General features: G+C 45.4%; 1 protein-coding gene across 1 annotated transcript in view; it reads right to left on the bottom strand.

Annotated features, from left to right (window-relative positions):
* The window catches only part of CDS2 (CDP-diacylglycerol synthase 2), a 46,181-nt gene that overhangs the window by 6,487 nt on the left and 19,741 nt on the right, over positions 1-19,953 (bottom strand). The window contains exons 2-12 of the mRNA XM_081149428.1: positions 14,129-14,265; positions 13,054-13,150; positions 12,225-12,322; positions 11,373-11,512; positions 9,302-9,360; positions 7,568-7,650; positions 3,690-3,777; positions 3,131-3,199; positions 2,274-2,426; positions 726-845; positions 199-302 (exon numbers count right to left, since the gene is read on the bottom strand). Of these exons, the coding sequence (XP_081005554.1) occupies positions 199-302; positions 726-845; positions 2,274-2,426; positions 3,131-3,199; positions 3,690-3,777; positions 7,568-7,650; positions 9,302-9,360; positions 11,373-11,512; positions 12,225-12,322; positions 13,054-13,150; positions 14,129-14,265 (1,148 nt within the window). The remainder of the gene's footprint in view (positions 1-198; positions 303-725; positions 846-2,273; positions 2,427-3,130; positions 3,200-3,689; positions 3,778-7,567; positions 7,651-9,301; positions 9,361-11,372; positions 11,513-12,224; positions 12,323-13,053; positions 13,151-14,128; positions 14,266-19,953) is intronic.

The following is a 19,953-nucleotide window of genomic DNA, read 5'->3' as shown; positions in this document are numbered from 1 at the left end:
CCTCGTGCCTGCTCCCACCTCTGGATTCTCTACTAATGGGGCAGAGGGGCCTCGGGGAATCCATAAGTAAATAGTAGCAATGGAAAACTGTATTTATATTTGGGATGCTTTTCAATGAAACTGAGATGTGGCTAAAATTCTAGAATTTCACCTTATTTAAAAATCCACCAACTTGGTTCAGATGGAAAGGCACTGTACCTGATAAAACTGGCGATGTACACATTGACAAAGGTGGCCATCAGATACTGGCAGTCGAAGCGATCCATGATGCCTCCATGGCCAGGAATAGTACTGGCAAAGTCCTGTTAGAAGCAGGAGAAGGACTGGTGAGCCTTGCTCAGCCAAGATCAAACCCTGGCCTGTGGTCCCACCTCAATGTCCCACTATTGTCCTGAGTAGCTGAGAGAAACAAAGAAGTAAGCACTGACTCAAATGCTGAGGCTAGTATAGGACACGATCTTATTAAATTACAAAATGGTTTTTTTTAAAGAAAGATATAAGATATTAATCAATAAATGGAAAATCCAACTACTGAATTTTCCCGGAAACAATGTCTTGTATGTAACCTCCCTAAATTCCGCGCATGGGTAAAGAGCACACATTAACAGCCTAGTATTTTGAAGGGGGTGGTGGCTGACCGGGTGGGGAGGGGAAGGCAGAAGACAGGTGAAGGGAGGGGCCTGGCTGGGAAATGATGAGAGGAACCGAGAACAGGGTTTTCCTACTTTGATTTTAAAGGCTCTTTTGAATCCACTTGCGAAGAACCCTCCAAAGGGGCCAATGAGTGAGGCGAAGGTGGAGAGTGCAATGCTGTGAATCTGGAAGGGGTACATCCGGACGATTTTCTGAGAAGAATAAATGAAGTAAAAGTCAAGATGCCCACAGGCCCAGCCTTATTACATGTCAACATAAATAACTCTTTATGCAACTAACTAGATTCCCCTCCAAAAAAACATAACTAGTAAGAAGACTGGGTTTTTTCTAATCTCTAATGTCTGGCTTAATAGAAGACATTAAGATATTCTACATTCAGTCTCTTGATACATTGTTCTGGTTGAAGTATATGAAGAAAATCCAGCCTTACACAGATATGTAGTTGAAAAAAGGAAGAGTATTTTACCACTGTCTTTTCACATAATTATAGGCATTCTTTGACACCAAATGAGAACCTGGTAAATGGTACTTCCTTAAAAATTTGGTGCAATCCTATCAATGAAGTTTTGTACTCTTAAATTAAAATCCATTGATCTATCTGGCAGTTTGAGTGGATCTTTTACCCATGCCTGACTGTGTAACCCCATGCACTGGCCATTTCGAAAATATTGTTCATTGAGTTATATCAACCTTCCAAATGTAGACATATCTAGCTATACAATGTCAAAACGTCATATAATAAAATCAGCACAGACCTCATCAGAAAGTCCTTTAGTATTAGGAAGCTGTCAAGCTCATAGAAGGCACACACTTTCTAAAATTCTCCTTTCCCATGAAAGCCACATTTTATCAGTGTTAACAACTAGTGACAGCTGTTTTCCTTGAAGTGGCAGGCTTGCTTCATTCATTTTCAAGAAAAAGGTCTGTCACTTATCCAAGTCTGAAACACTGTAATCTCTCAGTTCTTTTCAAGTGAAAATTATGTGTCTATAAAAAAGGTGCTAGGTCAGTTCATAAGTCAAGCAAGTGCCACGGGCTTTTCCTGTAGGTAATCAAGTACTTCAGTATTTAGCAGAAGTGTTTCATGCATACTTTTCATTTTGGTACAAAGAGTATTAGAAGGTGTGTTTTCAAGGGTCAAAATTTAATCAAGTTAATAATTTTACTATTTTGCCAAAGACACCCTGAAGAGGAACTGGCTTATTTTTACTGCGACCGTGTGGCATGAAGAGTCCAATGATTCAGTCCAGTTTGGTGCCACCACTGTCACCCACGCTAGGTCGCCAACAGGTTTACCCACCACTGCTTTTGTCAACAAAATGAACAAGGCAAATCATGTCACTGTATTATAAAAATAGTTGTGACCTCAGGGACCCCTGGAAGAACTTCAGGGACCCCAAAGCACACTTTGAGAATCACTGGTCCTAACGATCTGAGGCAGGAAGAAGCCTCTTCTTGTCCTCACTGTGAACTGACCTGCACAATTCTCCTTCATCCTGGGGCCTACGGCTTTGGGAGCGGAGGGGCTTTTTTTGAGGGAAGGCAGTGGTGGACAGGGAGCTCTCTCCTGCAGTCACTAGCCCACTGAGGTTAGTTTGCTCCATGGGAGTGGCACATACCCAGCCAATGACCGACTGGATCACCTCAGGAATGTTGTACTCATGCAGGCGAAACAGGTCTGAGGGCTCACAGTCCACAGTGAAACTGTTGGTGTCATTGTTGTACTCCACGGGGCAGACAAAGCATCTGTACCCAGACATCACATAGGACAGCTGAGGATGAAGCAGAGAGAGACATGCCAAGGAGACAAGTTTGGCCATCCTGCCTGGGCAGAAGACACCTGGTCTAGCCAAATCCCTTACAGTGCCTAGCACCCTCTAACTGCAAGCCACGCCCTGAATCAGAGGTTTAGGTTACACACAAATACCCACGTCCAGATTGAATTTAGGGAAGACCTGAGGAATGTGGCGAAGGAACTGTAAGAAGTTTCTCCCCACCTGGGAGAGCTACAGTCCATTTTCTCAGGATCTCTTAACTTGGTGCTCACTGGAGGCAGAAGGTGGGGGAATGGTACAGAGAGAGGCAGGCAGCCAGGAAAAAGAAGGCTGAAGAGCAGTCAAGTAAAGGAGCTGGCACTGAAGGACAGATGGACAACACTGCAAAGGGGAGACTAGCCTGAGGTCAGAGCAGGGAATGGTGCTCTTGAAAGAGCTGGAAGATCATCCACCTCCAGGCAGGGAACTCAAAGGAGAAAATCTGGGCTGGAGTGGCATATCTCACCCCATCCCTTACTCCCCTGTGCCAATCACCCCAACCTTGAAATATCAAATGCCTGGACAAGAGTGCCACCTGCTGAGTGCTGCATGCCTCGGCAAGAGAGAAGTACAAGTTGCTCTCTAGCCCTGGACAGTCTTTGAAGATGGGTGTGAGGCCTGGTCTCTGTCACTCACCCACCCAGCTGGGAGCCACTACCTACCAAAAGGCCAAAGAGCACAGTAGCAAAGAAGCCCCCAATGAAGCCTTCCCAGGTCTTCTTCGGCGACAGCTGTGGACAGAGAACAAGTTCTTAGCAAAGGGCATTTTGATATCTCAGGCACTGGGACAATGAATACTTGTTATAAACCTCTCTCTGTTAACCACCTCACCTTCTAAAATACCTCCATGGTTGGTTTCTTTGTTCCCTGCCTGATTTCCCTCAGTTTCCTTTCTTCTTCATTGGTCATTCAAGTCATTTAACTATATTATAAAACAGTATACTAATTAAGTAGCAATACTCAAATTCAGATGGAAGTCCCCAAAGTGTGCTTATACAGTCTATAAAAATATTTTATTAGCTTTTTTTTCCCTGTGGGTAACTATCAATGTTTTCCTTTGGTTTTTCTCTTAAAACAAATTTAGTACCTGCCTTTCTCCAGGATGACATGAAAACGTACACACACACTAGCCAGATCTCCGGTCTCCCAAGCTGACCTACTTGTATTAAGAGCATCACCCTCCCCTCATGGTAATATTTCATATTAGGGTGATCCATTTACCTTGATGAGTGGTGTCCGACCAAAGAAGAAGCCAAACATATAGGCCATGATGTCATTACAGATCACACAAGAAATGGGGACAATGAACCTAGAAAATAAACCAAAGGATCAACTCTACCAAGATAATATAATACCATTCATAAATTCCAGTACCAAAATAACTCATAGAGTACTTGTTACCCATTAAGAAATAACATTTTAAGTTAATATTTTAAAGAGATTTATTATTATTATTATTATTGATTTTAGAGAGAGGACGAGGGGGCGGAGAGAGAGAAAGAAACACTAATTGGCTTCCTCCTGCAGATGCCCGACTGGAATCAAACCTGAAACCTGGGTATGTGCCCTGACTGGGAATCAAACTCACCACCTTTTGGTGTATGGGAGATGCTCCAACCAACTGAGCCACCCAGGCAGGTCAGAAATAACTTTTAAAAAAATAAAATACCGAACAAGCCCTTCCTAGTACCTGGCAGGTAGCAGGCATTCAAATGTTTACTGAAGATTAGTGAATAAATGAAAGTGACATTCTATTAAATGCCATTTATTCTTTTGTCATTATAAAGTAATTGTCTACACAATAATACAACTTTAAACTGTAAAGGAAAAAAAGAACGTAAGTTTTCCTTGTTTCTCCCATCCTATCTCCACTCCCCAAAGTAGCCACTTCTAATCATTCCTGATTTTCTTCTAGTAGTTGCCTCCATAACTCTAATAAGCAGTATACTTTATGTCTATTTCATAACTGGCTTTTTATTTTAAACTCTATACTACAGGAGCTCTATCTAGTAAGCCCAACCTTTCCCTAGGACTACCCTGACGGCAAAACCACCATCCACACACATAGCTAGATTTCTTCTCTGCCTCTCCCCGCTGGTCTGGTCACCCCATCATGAAAACGGGGGCAGTTTCCACACTTGTACCATCGCCCTCCTCTCCTCACTCTCCACTCTCTGACAGTCACTTAGGGTGGGAGTTAGAGTGTCTGTATTCTCCCAACCCCCACAACATTCACTCTGTGGAGGCTTCTAGCACATACTCTCTGCTCTACAACTGTAATTAAGTCCTGTAGGCTGAGTCTGAAAGCCAGTAACTGGAGATTTTAATACTGTATGGCGCACTGTAGAAGCAAGTGGCACATCTGGTCCTAAAGATGAGGACTTCGCATGTGCCACTGTTAAGAAACACCTAAGAGAAACTCTGAGAGAAGGGGAGGAGCTGCAGGACCCCAATTCCATTATAATTGTTTAACTGTAACACCTATAACGTTTATATGAGCTAGTCTCTGTTCTAAGCACTTTACATGTATTTACGAACTTATTCCTCAGGAGGTGGGGAATAGGATACCCTCATTCTAAGATCTGGCAACCAAAGCCCAGTCTTGGGTCTTACCAGCAATACTCTAGTACCTCTCTGATACACGCTAGGATAGGCGCCACCTCTTCACTAAGACCATCCAGCTTCTTCAATCAGCCCGCTAATTTCTATCAATGCTGACAGATTTCCTGTTGAAACTGTGGTAGGCAGTTGGACAGACACGAGCAGAGCAAAGACGATGGGCCAGGTACAGAAGGTCACCAGGGTGGAAAGCCTGGGGTGCTCAATGGGCAAACCTGACAAAACAAGGTCCTCACCCCCCCCAGGGTAACCTTTCTTCCCCTAGCACATCACTGGTCACTTGGTTTAGATGCCCTAACCTTTCTTATGGCTGGTCCTGCAGTTGGGACCCTCCTTTGACCTTTCCTCCCCTGGCCTCTTGCTAGTCCGGTGGTAGACCCCCTTAGAGGAGGAACTAGGAAAAGGAGAATAACCCTTAAGCATTAAGCCCCCAGGACAATGAGGTTCTGACCCAAATCAAATACATCTAGGCCTCAGTTGTATTTCTGCTCCAGCCCAGAAAAGCAGCAAAACCAGACAAGTGACACCATGGCTGACATCTGGACCAGCTGCAGTGACTAATGACCCCCCTGCCCTGGTGCCAACCAATCAGTGGAGACCCTGGCCCTGAAAGGCCACACCTAGAAAGCTGATGAATATTCTGTTGAGACCCTCCCCTATAATCCCCACCCTTAAAAGCCTTTAGGACAGAGGACACAGCCACTCTCCCTTCTCTTTCTCCCCAGGCATGTTACCTTTACCCTTCTCTCTCCTAAGTTCCAAGGGCCCTTCTTTTGCCTCTGTAACTTGTTTTCTGAGCCCATTTCTTCTACCACTCACTTCTTCTACCTCTGTGACTTTCTAAATAAACTTCTCTCACAGTTTAGGTCTTGGCTCTGAATTCCTTCCTAGCCAGAACCCCAGGACCGAGGTCGCTGAACCAGGTCCAGTCTGACTCCACCAGTCTAACACCTGGTGCCGTTCTCACCGCTGCTAAAAAAATTGCTGCACTTTGGAATAAAATCTAACAATACAGTCATGTGCAGCTTAACTATGGGGAAAGCATTCTGAGAAATGTATTGTTAGGTGATTGTGTCCTTGTGCAAACATCACAGAGTGCACTTGCACAAACCTAGATGGGATAGACTGCTATACACCTAGGCTATAGCCTATTGCTCTGTAGGGAGGAAAAATAATTTTCCCCCTACCCTTCTGGGCTTTTGGCAGACACATCCCTGTAATAAAAGAAAGATTAATAAAAGAAAGACAAAAGTTTAAAAACATATATACCAGGAAAATTGAGTAACTGGCCAAAATGGCTGAAACCACCACATTAAATAGCATCTTCAGCTGAAGACAAAAGAAGATACTGGAGGTGGGGGGAGTTGGTTATAGGTTATCAGGGAGAGCAAAGCAAACATGGGTAACGCTGTTTGCAGTCCATTCTCTTCTGCTTTGATAATGGTTTGTAAAAACAAGGTCATCTCCCTCTCCCAGGTACAGCAGGGAGATACTTACAAATGCAGATTTCCTTTACAAATGTAAAAGTATTTTACAAAGGGTAACTTCTAGTAGCTTTTCAGAGCTTCTCCAAAGTCTGATTTTTCTTAAAATTAACCAGCCTAAAATAATCCTTATGCCAAGTAGAGATATTAGGGGCTGACACACTCTGTTCCCCTACAGCTCCTAGGCTACAAATCTGTACAATATATTACTGTACTGAATACTGTAGGCAATTTTAACACAGTGGAGAGTATTTGTGTAATGCATCACGCTACTTCTCTAGGCAATAGGAATTTTTCAGCTCCATTGTAACCACCACGATATACAGATTGTCATTGATCAAATCGTTCTTAAGCAACAGCACATGACTGTATACATTCTTTTGACACATTGCCAGATTCCATTTGCTACCAGCTTATTTCAAATGGTTTATCTATATCATAAAAGAAATCAGTTTATCATTCTTGCTTCTCCCTCCCCATGCTTATCAACTTTAGTATTAAGAGTTCGATAAAACTCAGCTGTTATCATTGTTCCTTTCTTTTTTCAGGTGTGGGTTCTCATTCAAGTGTCAGTTCTACAGTTATTGAGCTATTCAAGTTTTCTTCTTCATGACATTTAGTAGTTTAAATTTTGCGAGGAAATCATTAAAATTTCCTCTAGGATTTCAAATTTGTTGCCATACAGTTATACTGTCTTTGAGTCTTTAAATATCCTTGTACCTGTTAGTCTAGAACCGTGATTCTCAAAGTGTAGGTCCTGACCAGCAACACTAGCATCACCTGGGAATGTACTAGAAATTCAAATTCTCAAGCTCCACCTCAGATGTACTGAAGCAGAAACTCAGAGGTGGGGCCCAGCAATCTGCATTGTAACCAGCCTTACAAGGGATTCTGATGTAGCACAAGGTGAGAATCACTGGTTTAGAAGGTAAGGCACCTGTACATGAGAAACACACACAGAGTAAAAGGGAAAATTCCCTCACTGTCATCACTCACCAGATCATTCCCTCAAACAAGTTGTGGATAACGAGATGTGACTGGGTGACAACAATCAGTAACGTAACATGAGTCCAGCCAAACTGCAAAAGAAGAAAAAGACTCAACTTTACGTATCAGTTTACCTTGAAAGGAACTACAAAGAACAGTCAATGCCAAATAGAAAATTGCTAACAAACAGGTAGGAAAGATATCTGCTTCTGCACCTTATTAGAAGTGAAAAGGTACAGAACAGGCCTCTGGGAGAAATTCTGTCCCCCATCTACAGGTCCATCAAGTCAGGACCACAGGGCTCACTAGTGAGTACGTCCTTCTGTGCTCTGAAAGCCTGGGTACTTCCAAGTACTTAATGAGTGTTTAGGGCACTCAGAAAAGGAATATTTTCAAGCTGAGAAAGTGATGTAAGATATCTGTGAACAATGACTGAGGTGCTGAGGCAGGATAGTAACAAAGTAGGAAATTCCTTGGCAAGTGGAATGAGGGAAATTGAGACAGGTAGTTAAACAAGGCTAAGCAATGTTAAGCAAGGCCTGCTAACAAACCACAAGATCTTATCTTCCCTAAGCGAGGACACTTAGGAGCAAATGGTTTACACCTCTCCTCCTCAACCAGAGAGTGAGTAGTTTAAATCACCCTAGTCAAGGAGATAGATAACAGAGACCCAGATGGTGCCATTAGGGCCAGTCAAACCCAAGAACAGATGAAGTCAGGAGAATAACAAAAAACAAAACAATTAGAGCCAGATAAATCCAAGATGAAAGTAAAGCAGTGAAGCTGACTAGAGAATGATCCCCAAATCCCTTATAAGCTTATTTTGGTGCATCAGCATATTAAAGAACACATCTGGAATTGTTGACTATTCTTTTGAGACCCTCCCCTGAGACCTTCCCTAAAATTCCCATCTACAGAAAACTGATAAAAACTCTTTAAGACAAAGGACTCAGTGTGTTCTCTCCCTTGAGCATGCCTGCACCCCTTTTTTCCTCAGGTGTGTACTTTTGCTTTCTTTCTTCTAAGCTCTAAAGGTCCCCAGGAGATTTGCAACCAAGGAACAGTGGGTAGTGGCAGCTTGTCCAGGGCTAACCCCCTGAACCTATCTCCAAGGGCCCTCCTTTTGCCTCTGTAACTTGTTTCCTGGTCCCATGCAGCTCAGGGTGATTCACTTGTTACTGTGACTTCCTTTCCTGAGTCCACGCAGCCCAGTATGGCTCACTTCTGCCACTTCTGTTACTGTGATTTCCTTTCTTGCATCTAGGCAACAAAGGCTCACTCCTGTTGCTATGATCTTGCCTCTTCTGTCTTAAGTCCTTCCTTTGTTTCACTGTCCCCAACTTTAATAACTGTACTCTCAAAATCACTGGGACTTGCATTATGCAATCTTTCCTACATGAAGTCAAGAACCCAAACATTCCAGGCTGTGCCAGGGCAGACCTGCCTCGGTCTTGGTTTCTTTCCAGTGACAGTATCACCTTGAGCCTCACCTAGAGCCCACTTCTTCAGGACCAAGCGGAGAGATTGCTCAGGATGTAAATTAAGTAACAATGATTCAGTCTAAGTGAACGTACAGCTGCTAAACTTAAAAGGGCCCTCTTCTTTCATGCTCTGAATTTCAGATACATACAGAACAGACTGGACTCGAGTTTTGATACCTCACAGAAACGATGAGAAGCCTGTTGAGTTTCTGCAGAACTTCATTTAAACCAAGAATTCACACACACACACAACTTCCCTTACCATGTAGAACTGCAGGCGGTAATGCTTCTTGACCAGACTCAATACAAACATGCAGAATCCTGGTTTGAGGAGGGAGGAGAAAGGGCAAAATGAATCACATTCTGCATTTACCTCTGTTCTAGTCATTTCCTTTAGCTGTGTACATGATCGCGACTGTGATCCTTTGGCTAACTTCCTGGCAGCAGCTAACCAGTATACAATCCCAAACCCCGGATAGGGGAGGAGCAAGGAAGACACGAACTAGTTCTTCAGATAGCAATGAGAAGGGAAAAAATGACTCCTTCAAGACAATCAAAGGAAGGCACTATCTTTAAATCTTGGAGACTACACTCAATTTAGGCTGCTGTTCACCAGATAAGAATATTTTGACCCAAGAGCAGGGGCAAGCAAACAAGTCAGGCCAGCTGCCTGATTTTATAGCTAAAATTTTATTGAAACACAGCTATACCCAGTTGTTTACATATTGTTTGTGGTTGCTTTTATGTTACAAAGGCAGACTGGGAAGCAACAACAGAGACCCTGGGCCTCCAAAGCCTAAAATACTCATTATCTGGACTTTTAAGGAAAAGTTTTGTGACCCCTGTCCCAATGAAGGGGTCTGGTGAAGGGAGGATCTACCAGGTATGGGGTAGAGGCCACCCTTGCCCCTCTCTCATACTGACGCATATGGTGGCAAAAAATACCTGTAGCCTCCACCCACTTCTCCAGGAAGGAACAGGACTTTTATCAATTAAGTGTGCTGGGCTGTCAAAAACAGTTCTGCCCAGAAGAGAGCATGCCTCTTTTCCAGACACCCCTGACCTCCCGCTGGGGTGCTGCTTTCAGGGTCTGAGGAGTGCTCTCTGAATATAATGTCTGCAGACCCCTTAGCAGTGGATTGTGTATCTTAGTGCCCAGGTGTCATTCACAGAGCTGATCAAAAATAGGTCAGACAGCCCTAGCCGGTTTGGCTCAGTGGTTAGAGTGTCAGCCCATGGACTGAAGGGTCCCAGGTTCAATTCCAGCCAAGGACACATACCTTGATTGCAGGTTCAATCCCTGGCCCTGGTTGGCAGTGAGGCAACCAATCGATGTGTCTCTCTCACATCAATGTCTGTCTCTGTCTCTCCCCCCCGCCCATACTCTCTCTGAAAAGCAATGGAAAAAATATCCTCAGGTAAGGATTTAAAAGATATATATAGCTCAGACAAATTGAGGTCAGGACAACTTTCTCAGGTGCCTCAAACAAGCTTTGAAGGCAATTATGAAAAACACTAGCATTATCAGAACTAGTGTACAGTCTGAACTGTGTTTAGATTGACCAGCACCTCACTGTTTATCAAGTTTTAACATATCTGACTTAATCCTCACAGTAAATCCAGTTTTAGCTCTAGATTATAAAAGAGCTCACTGAGACTCAGAAAGAGTAAGCTCTTGGCCGCACTGAGGTCACAGAGTCTTTGAAAATCCAAATCAGTAAAATTTCCACTGCACTGAAATGTCTGTCCTCCAAGGCAGTCTCCTAAGAAGATGCTTCTAAAGATGGCTGCCTGATTTTACATGTAAGTTATGAAAACAGGTGGTTTTTCTGTATACAATTTTAACTTTATATCCTTTTAGAATTTTGTTTATGCAAAATCATAGGTATGAATGTATAAAAATATGGATTCTTTTGTAACCTGCTTTCTAGACTTCCTCTCAAATAATGTAATACTTTTATATTTCCATATTTCAATAAATCTAAGTGATCCGTGTTGAAAAAAAAACAGGTGGTTTTTGTTTTGGTCACATCGCAGAATCTCTGCCAACAGGAGACTCATGACAGGACTATGCTGTGCTGTCCTCCAATGGAGGCTGGAACACAGGGACAGGTGGCACAGACTGCAGTCCCCACACCCACACAGCCCCTCAGTCTTAATTCTCTTAATAGAGAGTTGCTAGAGCGTATGTAAGGCAAAGCCCTCGGCTCTGCTCCCCTGCACAGAGTTAACATCATCAAAACTTTACGTTAACCAAGAAACTCCCCAACTCCTACTCAGCAGACACACAAAAAAAAACAGATACAAGAACTTGTGAGTCATTCAACGCATACCTATTAGGTAGAGAGTAAAGGAGATGAACCGGTGGTATTTGCTGAGAATCCGCAAAGGCTCCTCTCTCTGGACCAAAGTGAAGAAATAATCCGTCACCGTTTCACCATAGAAGAAATAATTTACACACAGTAGAAAGTACCTGTAAATGAAGACAGGTCGTTGTGGTGGGGAGCACATGCAGCCTGTCCTTTACAGTGAAGCTGTCCGAAAACCCCGAGGAGAGGGCCAGGAAAGCAGCCCCCCAACCCTTAAGACCCCTCTGTTCTCTAGTGACATTGCAGGTGAGAAGCTTGTGGCAGCTTTCACTCAGCCTCCATTTATCACAAACCTGGGGTGTCGTTTCTGCCCCTTTCGCAGAGTTTCTATACCTAACCTAAGAACACTCAAATCATAAGGTAACGCTCCTAACCACGCCTCATCCTGCCTCTGGTCTTATTTCTACCCTCCCCAGCAGGAGCGCCGAGTGCTCATCGGGACAGTTGCTCGCTCCGGCTCTGTTGCCTGTCTGCTTTGCTCGCATCCATTCCCTGCCTGGAGCAACCCCTTCACTCACCTTTCTTCACTCACTGTACAAACACCATTTTCTTCATAAAACCCCGCCCAACCTAATATGACATCTGTCTCCCCAGCATCTACTTCTATAGCACATCAGCCGGTCTGCTTTCTTCTGAGGAAGATTCGATTCCTGATAACTACTAAAGACCCCTCCCAGGCTGGCCATGTGGTCTGGCCTAGGAAATATGCAGGCCCAGGGCCGTCACTCCCTCCCACCTGCCATCGCTGTAAACAGCTGCCACCAAAACACTTATCATCTAAAGCTGATATAGGTTCTATGGGGCTGGAGAGCTTACCAGCTGAGGGTCCTGAACCAGGGTAGGTCATAGGAGTGGTAGACATTGTAGCCAATGGTGATAATCTCATGGAAACACTTTATCTGAACACACATCACCTGCAGGACACACAAGAATTAGAACACTTGATATGATCTTTGGAAACAGAAACCAACATGCCATAGGCCTTCAAGAAAAACCGCTGTATTTAAGAAAAATGTCAGTCTTACAAGAGCTCAGCTCTTTTCTCTCTCATACCAACTCACATGGCAATGTAGCCTTTTATGTCACACACAAGAGATCCAATTTCTCACAATAAATACATGCTCCTGAAGTTTAAATTGACTTTGTATTCTAGAACCTCCCAGGACTCAATCAGTTTCTTCCCCCTTTGACTTTGAATACAAATACTTGAAAAGCCCCAACATCTATGCTCTGCAGTCAGTTGTTAGTGATTTAACCTTGTCAATGACACTAGGACTAAGGGAAAAGCACTGTGGACTGGTATTTCTTAATGAAAGGCCTAAGACTATGAGTAAGGCCCCAGGAAAACAATAAACAAAACCAAGAATCAAAGTCACAGCAGGGGTCACAGTATAATCAAACAGTTGAAATAATAAAATCAAATTTTAAAAGAGGCATCTTTAGCCACATACAACTGGCCTAGGCCAATGTCCCTGCACTTGGCTGCTAAAAAGTGAGCAGTCTCAGATATTCTAAGAAAGAAATGTTCTGTGGAGCCTGGACTCCAAATGATTCCCAGAACTAACCCAGCACCTGGAACTTCAGGTGCCCAATCCTGCATGAAAAACTGAAGGCACAACTAAAATAGCATGCAAATGGCACTTACAATTATCATTAAAACCATTGGTCCCAGGTAAATGATGATGAAGAAAAATGCAATCATGGCCAAAGTCAGGATGCCTCTCACCCACCAGTTCTTCCATCTTAGAGAGGAGGGAAGGAGAAAGCACATTAGGAGCCCAGAAAGAACTGAAGCATAAACCCAAGGAGGGCGGCTCTTCCTGGGAGGAGAGGGCCTGAGGTCAGTCCTTTCCAGGAGCACCTCCTTCATCTGGACAGACAAACTAGCAACATGCTGGTGGGAGCAGGGCAAGGCCATCAGAGCCAATGCCTCATTGCTCTATTCCTGCATTGCTGTGGTGATAACAATATAAACAGTGATAATAACAATTATCACAAATACGCACCCAGCAGCTTTATAAGGACTTAACATATATTAATTCATTTGGCCCTCAACTACCAGTTGTGAAGTGGTTAAGCTGGGATTGGAATCCTGGCTCTGGAACCCATGCCCTGAACCTCTGCATAATACCACCTTTCACAGGGACACGTGTGTGGGAACCACACATAGAAACACTAGAAACAGTTTTAGATAATGTTTTGGGGTCTTATAGTTTGTGTTGAAGGAACCAGAGTCTCAAGAGACCAGAATTTCAACCCTGGATTCACCTAATTAAGATGCTTCTCAGTCCTTCCAGGAGAATTTTTAAATGTCCACAATGGACATTTGTTGGAGAGGGAAAACTAAACTTTGAACTGGAAACTTGGGCTCCTCTGTGAAAAGTAGCCCAGTCACAAGCCCCAGGGACCCTTTCTCCACATGTGCTGTGTTAGTGACCTTGCCCTCTCCCCTGTTGTCCACCCTTCTTCCTCCTATAGCATCCTTCAACTGCCAGACCCCTCCAGGCTGTGCTCGCAATTGCTGTAAGATGATGCTCAATGAAGCCCTTGGCAGAAGCAGGGGAACTGTGGCAATGCCAGTGGGCAGGCCTGCCCCGCACACTCTGACAGAGTAGATTCCCACCACAGACTGGGAGCTCCATGAGGGGCCTGGGTCCTCCATGGCACTTGGACACACAGCAAGGCCCCCTACAAGCACCTGCATCATTAAGCCAGTTTACCTTGAAGACAAGTTGGAAAGGGCCCTGTTGAGGACCTCTGGGGTATCGTCTGCAGAGGTTACCGGGGGAGCAGCTTCTGCTCGGCTCTCACTGTCTGAAGCAGTCTCTCCATCTACCTTTACTTCTTGCTCGGACTCCTACAAAGCAGAAAAACAGACGAGAAAAAGGTCAACAATGCTGAGTAGGATACTGAGAAGAACGCCTGTTACAGGAGATCTGGGCAAAGACCCAAGCTGGGCCTGAGGACCGGGCACAGTCAGGTGACATAACAGATGGGACTCATAGTGACCACGACATGTCCTGACATATGCCAAGGCGGCCTGCTCTCTACTTCGAGAGAGACATGCATCTGCGCCTGGGGATGAGCAACAGCCCCACTTGACTCGATCCCCAATGCCTGGCAGGGAACAGTCCAGAAGAGGGGAGCCTGGCCAGGCGTGGCTCAGCGGTTGAGCATCGACCTAGGATCCAGGCAATCGGGGTTCGATTCCTGGTCAGGGCACATGCCCGGGTTGCGGGCTTGATCCCCAGTCAGGGGCGTGCAAGAGGCAGCCAATCAATGACTCATCATTGATGTTTCTATCTCTCTCTCCCTCTCTCCTCTCCCTGAAATCAATAAAGATATATTAAAAAAAAAAAAAAAAAAAAGAGGGGAGGAGGGACTCCATTGTACCCAAAGAATGCAAAAGGGGGCTGTGACTAGATTTCATCGGGGCCTCATTCCTGATCCTACTACTCAGAACTTTTAATTCTTTTTTTTTTTTTTTTTAGAACTTTTAATTCTTAAGGAAATTTAGAATAGTTGCTGTGAGAAGATGTGGAGAAATCGAATCACATAGAATTAGACAGTAACAATACCACATCGTATTTGTATAGCCCTTCACAGTTTTTAGAGTGTTCCCCATACCTGTGAACCTCAGAGCAGGTCTGGGAGGAAGGGAAGAAACAGAGGAAGATCTCTATTTATAGATGAAGAGCCGGGCTCTGAGGAGCTCCACAGCTGGCCCCAAATCTATTAACCCAGGTCTTCTGACTTGAATTTGTTCATCCCACTAGATTTCCTCTTATTTAAGCATCTTGGAAGCCATTTTATTTTTTCAGTAAGAAATTCAAAACAAAGTAAATTAGAAATGGCAAAAGGATGTTTTACCACATCTTCAAAGATTTTGTTATATAAGTATACAAACATATTTAAGTTTGAATTACGGAAATTTGAATTTCCCAAATTAGTAAATATATGAAATAGAGCATCATTTCAATGATATGTTTGCTGGCCACTTGGATATCTTCTTTTGTGAAGTGTCTGTCAAGTCACTGGCTAGTTTTCTACTGAGTTTTCTGCCTTCCTTTTTATTGCTTTGTAGAAATTTTTTATGCATCTCAGATTTAAGTACTTTGTGTCACTAATGTGTTCTCCCAGCCTTCTCTAACCGCAGCCCTACCCTAGTCATTCCGTCTAACCCCATACCTTCTCCCTCTTGGCACTGGCCACACAGTAGGGGCTTAGAAGGAGATCTCTCTGTCTATTGCTCCCTATGGGAACCAAGATGCCTTGTTCTCATGACATCCCCATGCCTGGCACACAGAAAAATACTAATGGATGGAAGGAGGAAGTGAAGAGTTAATTCCAAGCATAGTAAAGAGATACCCAGCCCCTGCCCTCACGGAAACAGCTATTTCTAAATTAAGTTACAACTGTGATAACACCACAAAACAGAAGTCCTTTAGTACAAGATTACTCACACAAGAGACACCTGGTTTTAGTACAGGACCTATAGAGGTGGTCTTGCCATTTGGATCTGAGGGAAAGAGCTATAGCTTCTGATGACGGGGGCACTGCTCCTTACTTTGCCAAAGCTGAGCCAGGTGGCTCTGGACAAGTCACGCAAGTGCCTCTGTGCTTCACTGTCCTCATCTTATAAAAGGGGCCCAGAAAGGGCCCTCTTTACCTGCGGGGGGTTCACTAAAGAGATACAACCAAACTCCCACCCAAGGCTGTGTCCTATTCTACCACCCCGAGAAGTTCCGAAACATAGCAGCACCCCCAAAATTATCCCTTTCCAGGTAGACTGAATGAAGATGGAGGCATTCCGAACAGCTTTCCATTCTTTATCTTTTTTATTTTTTAGAAAGAGGAAGAGAGAGGGAGAAGGGGAAAGGAGGAAGGGGAAATGGGGAAGGGAGAGGGGGGAGAAACATTAATTTCACATTGATAGACTGCGTCCTGCAAGCCCCCACTGGTGATCAAGCCCAAAACCCAGGCATGTGCCCTGACCAGGCATAGAACCAGCAATCTTTGGGTGCACCAGACGACACCAAACCAATTGAGCCACACAGGCCAGGGCTTTCCATTCTTTATCTTAACATTATCACCCACACCCGTCTGCAACAATCAGTAAAATGAGGTAAGGATGCTGAGATTATCTAGGCGACCCCTAAACCAAGGGGCTTCAACTTGAGAGAGCCTGAGCTTCATGGAGGCCTCTCCACAGAGGCTTTCCGGGAGCATCCAGAAGCCACAGGGGCTGAGCTTGATTGAGCACAGCAGGCGAGAGGGCATGTGCCTGTGTGCATCATTCACACACAGTTACATGCGCATGTGCGCGCACACACACACACAAGACCCAGCACAAAGTTATTTTTAACTTATCCATTCTGTTGTCAAGGAGACTCTCAAAGGCTACTGGTTCCTCGGGCCAGGAAGGGCAGGGAGGAGCCAGGCAGAAACCCTGCAAAGGAGGGGCAGGGAGCTCCAGCTCCTCTGACTCCCGGACCTTCCAGGCCCTTTGATAAATGTTAGCCCAGCACTGTTTCCTGCAGCCGCAGTATCAGCATGTGCGATTCCTCTCTTTCCTTGCTGGGATGGGGTGAGGTGAAGGGAGGTGTCTTAAGGCCAGAAGTAATAGGAGAGAGAGAAAGACACAAAGACACTGACTTGTTATTATCAAGAGGTAGGGTCCTGGGATGAACAACAGGAAATTTAAATGCCCTGAAGGAACAAGCCTGAAGGAGAGTAACTTCCTAGGTTTTACCTGCCAGGGTCCCAGGCCTCACCCCAGGCCACTGAAAAAGAGCCCTTTTCTGGAGGCTCCCTCTGAGCAGGAGACCAACACCTACACAGACAACCGCTCTCCCACCAGCAGAAAGGCAAATTCCTATGCAAGGGGAGGAAGGGGCACACCCTCAGAAGACATGGATTTGGGGGTGGAGGGCAAGTCAGCCAGCTCTCCAGGCTCCTGACCTCCAGCCCCAGTCAAGTGTCACAGGAGAGCAGGCCAAGGGAACAGAAACAAGAGAACCTGGAGAGGTCTACAGGGTTCTGGCTCCTCCCCACACCATGGGCAAAGGCCTTGTGCTTGGGCCACTAATGCCTGAGTAAAGGAGGCCAAATGCAGCTTCCATAGTGGGCCCAGAAGGAAGCAAGGACCTGGAGCCCAAGTTCTCATCCAGAAGAAGGTGGCACATGCTGAACCAAGAGTCAGGGTGCGGAGCATGTTCACTGGTTTGTTCCCCCAGGGGATGGCAAGACAGGCAGATGGAAAGAAGACTTTCTGCAGGAGGAGGCAGCAGCCAGTCAGGGAGAGCCGGGCCCAGGGTCAGGCTCTCATGCTCACTGCACTCGGCACAGGCCTTCATTCTCTGGTCTTCCCAGTGGGGAAAGGATCCCTCATCTTGGACGGTTCTTGGGATGATCAAATGCAACATCAATGAATGTCTATAAAAACTAAAAAGGGGCTGAATAGAAACACCCCCCCACCCTTCAGTACCCTGACCACAGTGCACAAGAACCTTAAACACCCACCCCAGGCAACCTGGGTACCTTTCCCAAGGAGGGTGGAGTGGGGAAAGAGTGCTGGCCAGCAGGCCTTGCTGAGAACCATGTGCCAAGCAATTACATGAGCTCAGCATTGCTGCCCTGCTTCCTCCTTCACACCTTCGATCCATCCAATAGGCAGCCCCAACTCAAAACTCATCCGCTTCCCAAAGCAACCGTGGAGGTGGAGGCCTGAAACATAAAGGCAGTAAAGGTATACACTCTAGTACTCTCTGAAGTGAGATGTGTGCAATGCAATCCACTGAAGTGTGGGGGAAAACAGGAGAATTTATTTCTATTTATCTTGTTCGTATTTTCTTTCCTGTGCTTGCTTTACAATGGACCCATCAGTACATGTATACAACTTCGTAAGTTTGTGCCAGCTGGGACACATGTGGGCATCTTGTTTCCCACTGCACTGAGCAGTGTCTGGACCATAGCAGGCACCGAAAGATTTGCTGAACTAATAAGATAATCAATTCTACTTGACCTACCATAGATCAGCGTCCAGACTGCACTGAGAGTATGGCAGGACCCATTTGATTTCTAGCTTACTTGCCAAGACGCACACACTGGCCTCCACAGTGGCCCTCACAGCAGGATCAGACCAGTGAACATTCCGCTCCCCCTGCCCCCCAGGTAGCAGGTCTGAGGACCCAGCTCAGTAGTTCTGGGACTAGCACAGGGCAGCAAGGAGAGGCTGCCTTGCTGCTTCAAGCAGTCCCAGCCTCGCCCCGCCCCGCATCCCCTTCTTTCCTGCCCCCTTTCCTTCCTTTCCTCCCTCCCTCCCTCCCAACCCAAGGGCCCAGATCAGGGGTTAAGTGGAGCAGATCCTCTCAGATTCTGTCTCAATCACCACCCATCCTCCCCCACTCCCTTAGCCATTTCCCAAGGGGGTTGGTGCTGGTGTAAACAGGAAACAAAAGTGCTGCTTCAAAAGGAAGAGAAAACAGCTCCCTCTGAGGCCTCCTTCCTTCTGGTTCACTTAGATCTTACAGGGAAAGGCAGAAGTACTCAGAGTGATGGACACATGGAGTCCCCTGGGTACCAAGGGCTCAGGTAAAACCTGTCAACATTTTTGGAGAAACTCACGCTCCAAAGGCTCCTCCTACCTGCCTCCCAGGGCCCCTCTCTCAGCCACAGCTGCCCAGAATCCAACACCAGCACTGACCTGGGGCTCAGAACAGCAAAGAAGCCTCCATAAACAGAAGCAAGAGAGGGCACTAGGGAGAACCAGAGGGAGCAGAGGGGTAGGAGGAGAAGCTCCTTGTGCAAGGTCTGGCTTTTCCTGGCCTGGGGAGGGGCCTGGCTCAGGCTGGAAAGAGCACTCGGGAGAACTCATTTACACTGTACGCTCAGGGTGAGAAATCCTCCTTCTCCCCATTCCCTCTCAATTCTCAGGCGTTCCTCAAGGCCTGCCTTGGGCTTACAAAAGCTTACTGCACAGCATCCCTTTGAGGCTCCCCTTCTGTTACTAGTTGGTATCAGAGGCCCACCCTCCAACCTCTATTTCTCAAGACTCCACATTGACACCCACAAGTGGCAAGTCAGAGCTTGACCAAAAAAAGTGTGGCTGTGGCCAGGCTGGACAGGAGCCCGGGGCATTGTGTCAACTGGGCTCCAAGCAGATGGGACTTACTCCACCCCACACCCCATTTCTTTACCAGATGCCAACTTAGTTTTGTACCTTGCTGAAGAAAATATATTAACATTCTGTTCATGTTTGCCTAAAAGGAGCTAGCAACTAGGAAAAGAAAATAAGTGGAACCATCCACTAGGCTTTTTCTTCTCATTTTCAAGGCAATTTCATTAAAGGTAGTACAGTAAGTCCTCACCTAATGTCAATAGGTTCTTGGAACTGCGGTGAAAGGACATATAAAGAAACCAATTTTACCCTAGGCTAATTAATATAAACAAGAATTAAGTTCCTACAGCATCTCATCAATGTCATAACAACGTTAAACGAAATGATGTTATTCGAGGACCTGCTGTACTCAATGCCCTGGCTGGT

The sequence above is a fragment of the Miniopterus schreibersii genome, assembly GCF_964146895.1.
Source record: "Miniopterus schreibersii genome assembly, chromosome: 10".
NCBI lineage: Eukaryota > Metazoa > Chordata > Mammalia > Chiroptera > Miniopteridae > Miniopterus > Miniopterus schreibersii.
Note: the sequence above shows the minus strand (reverse complement) of the source record. Positions and strands in the feature narration are given on the sequence as shown.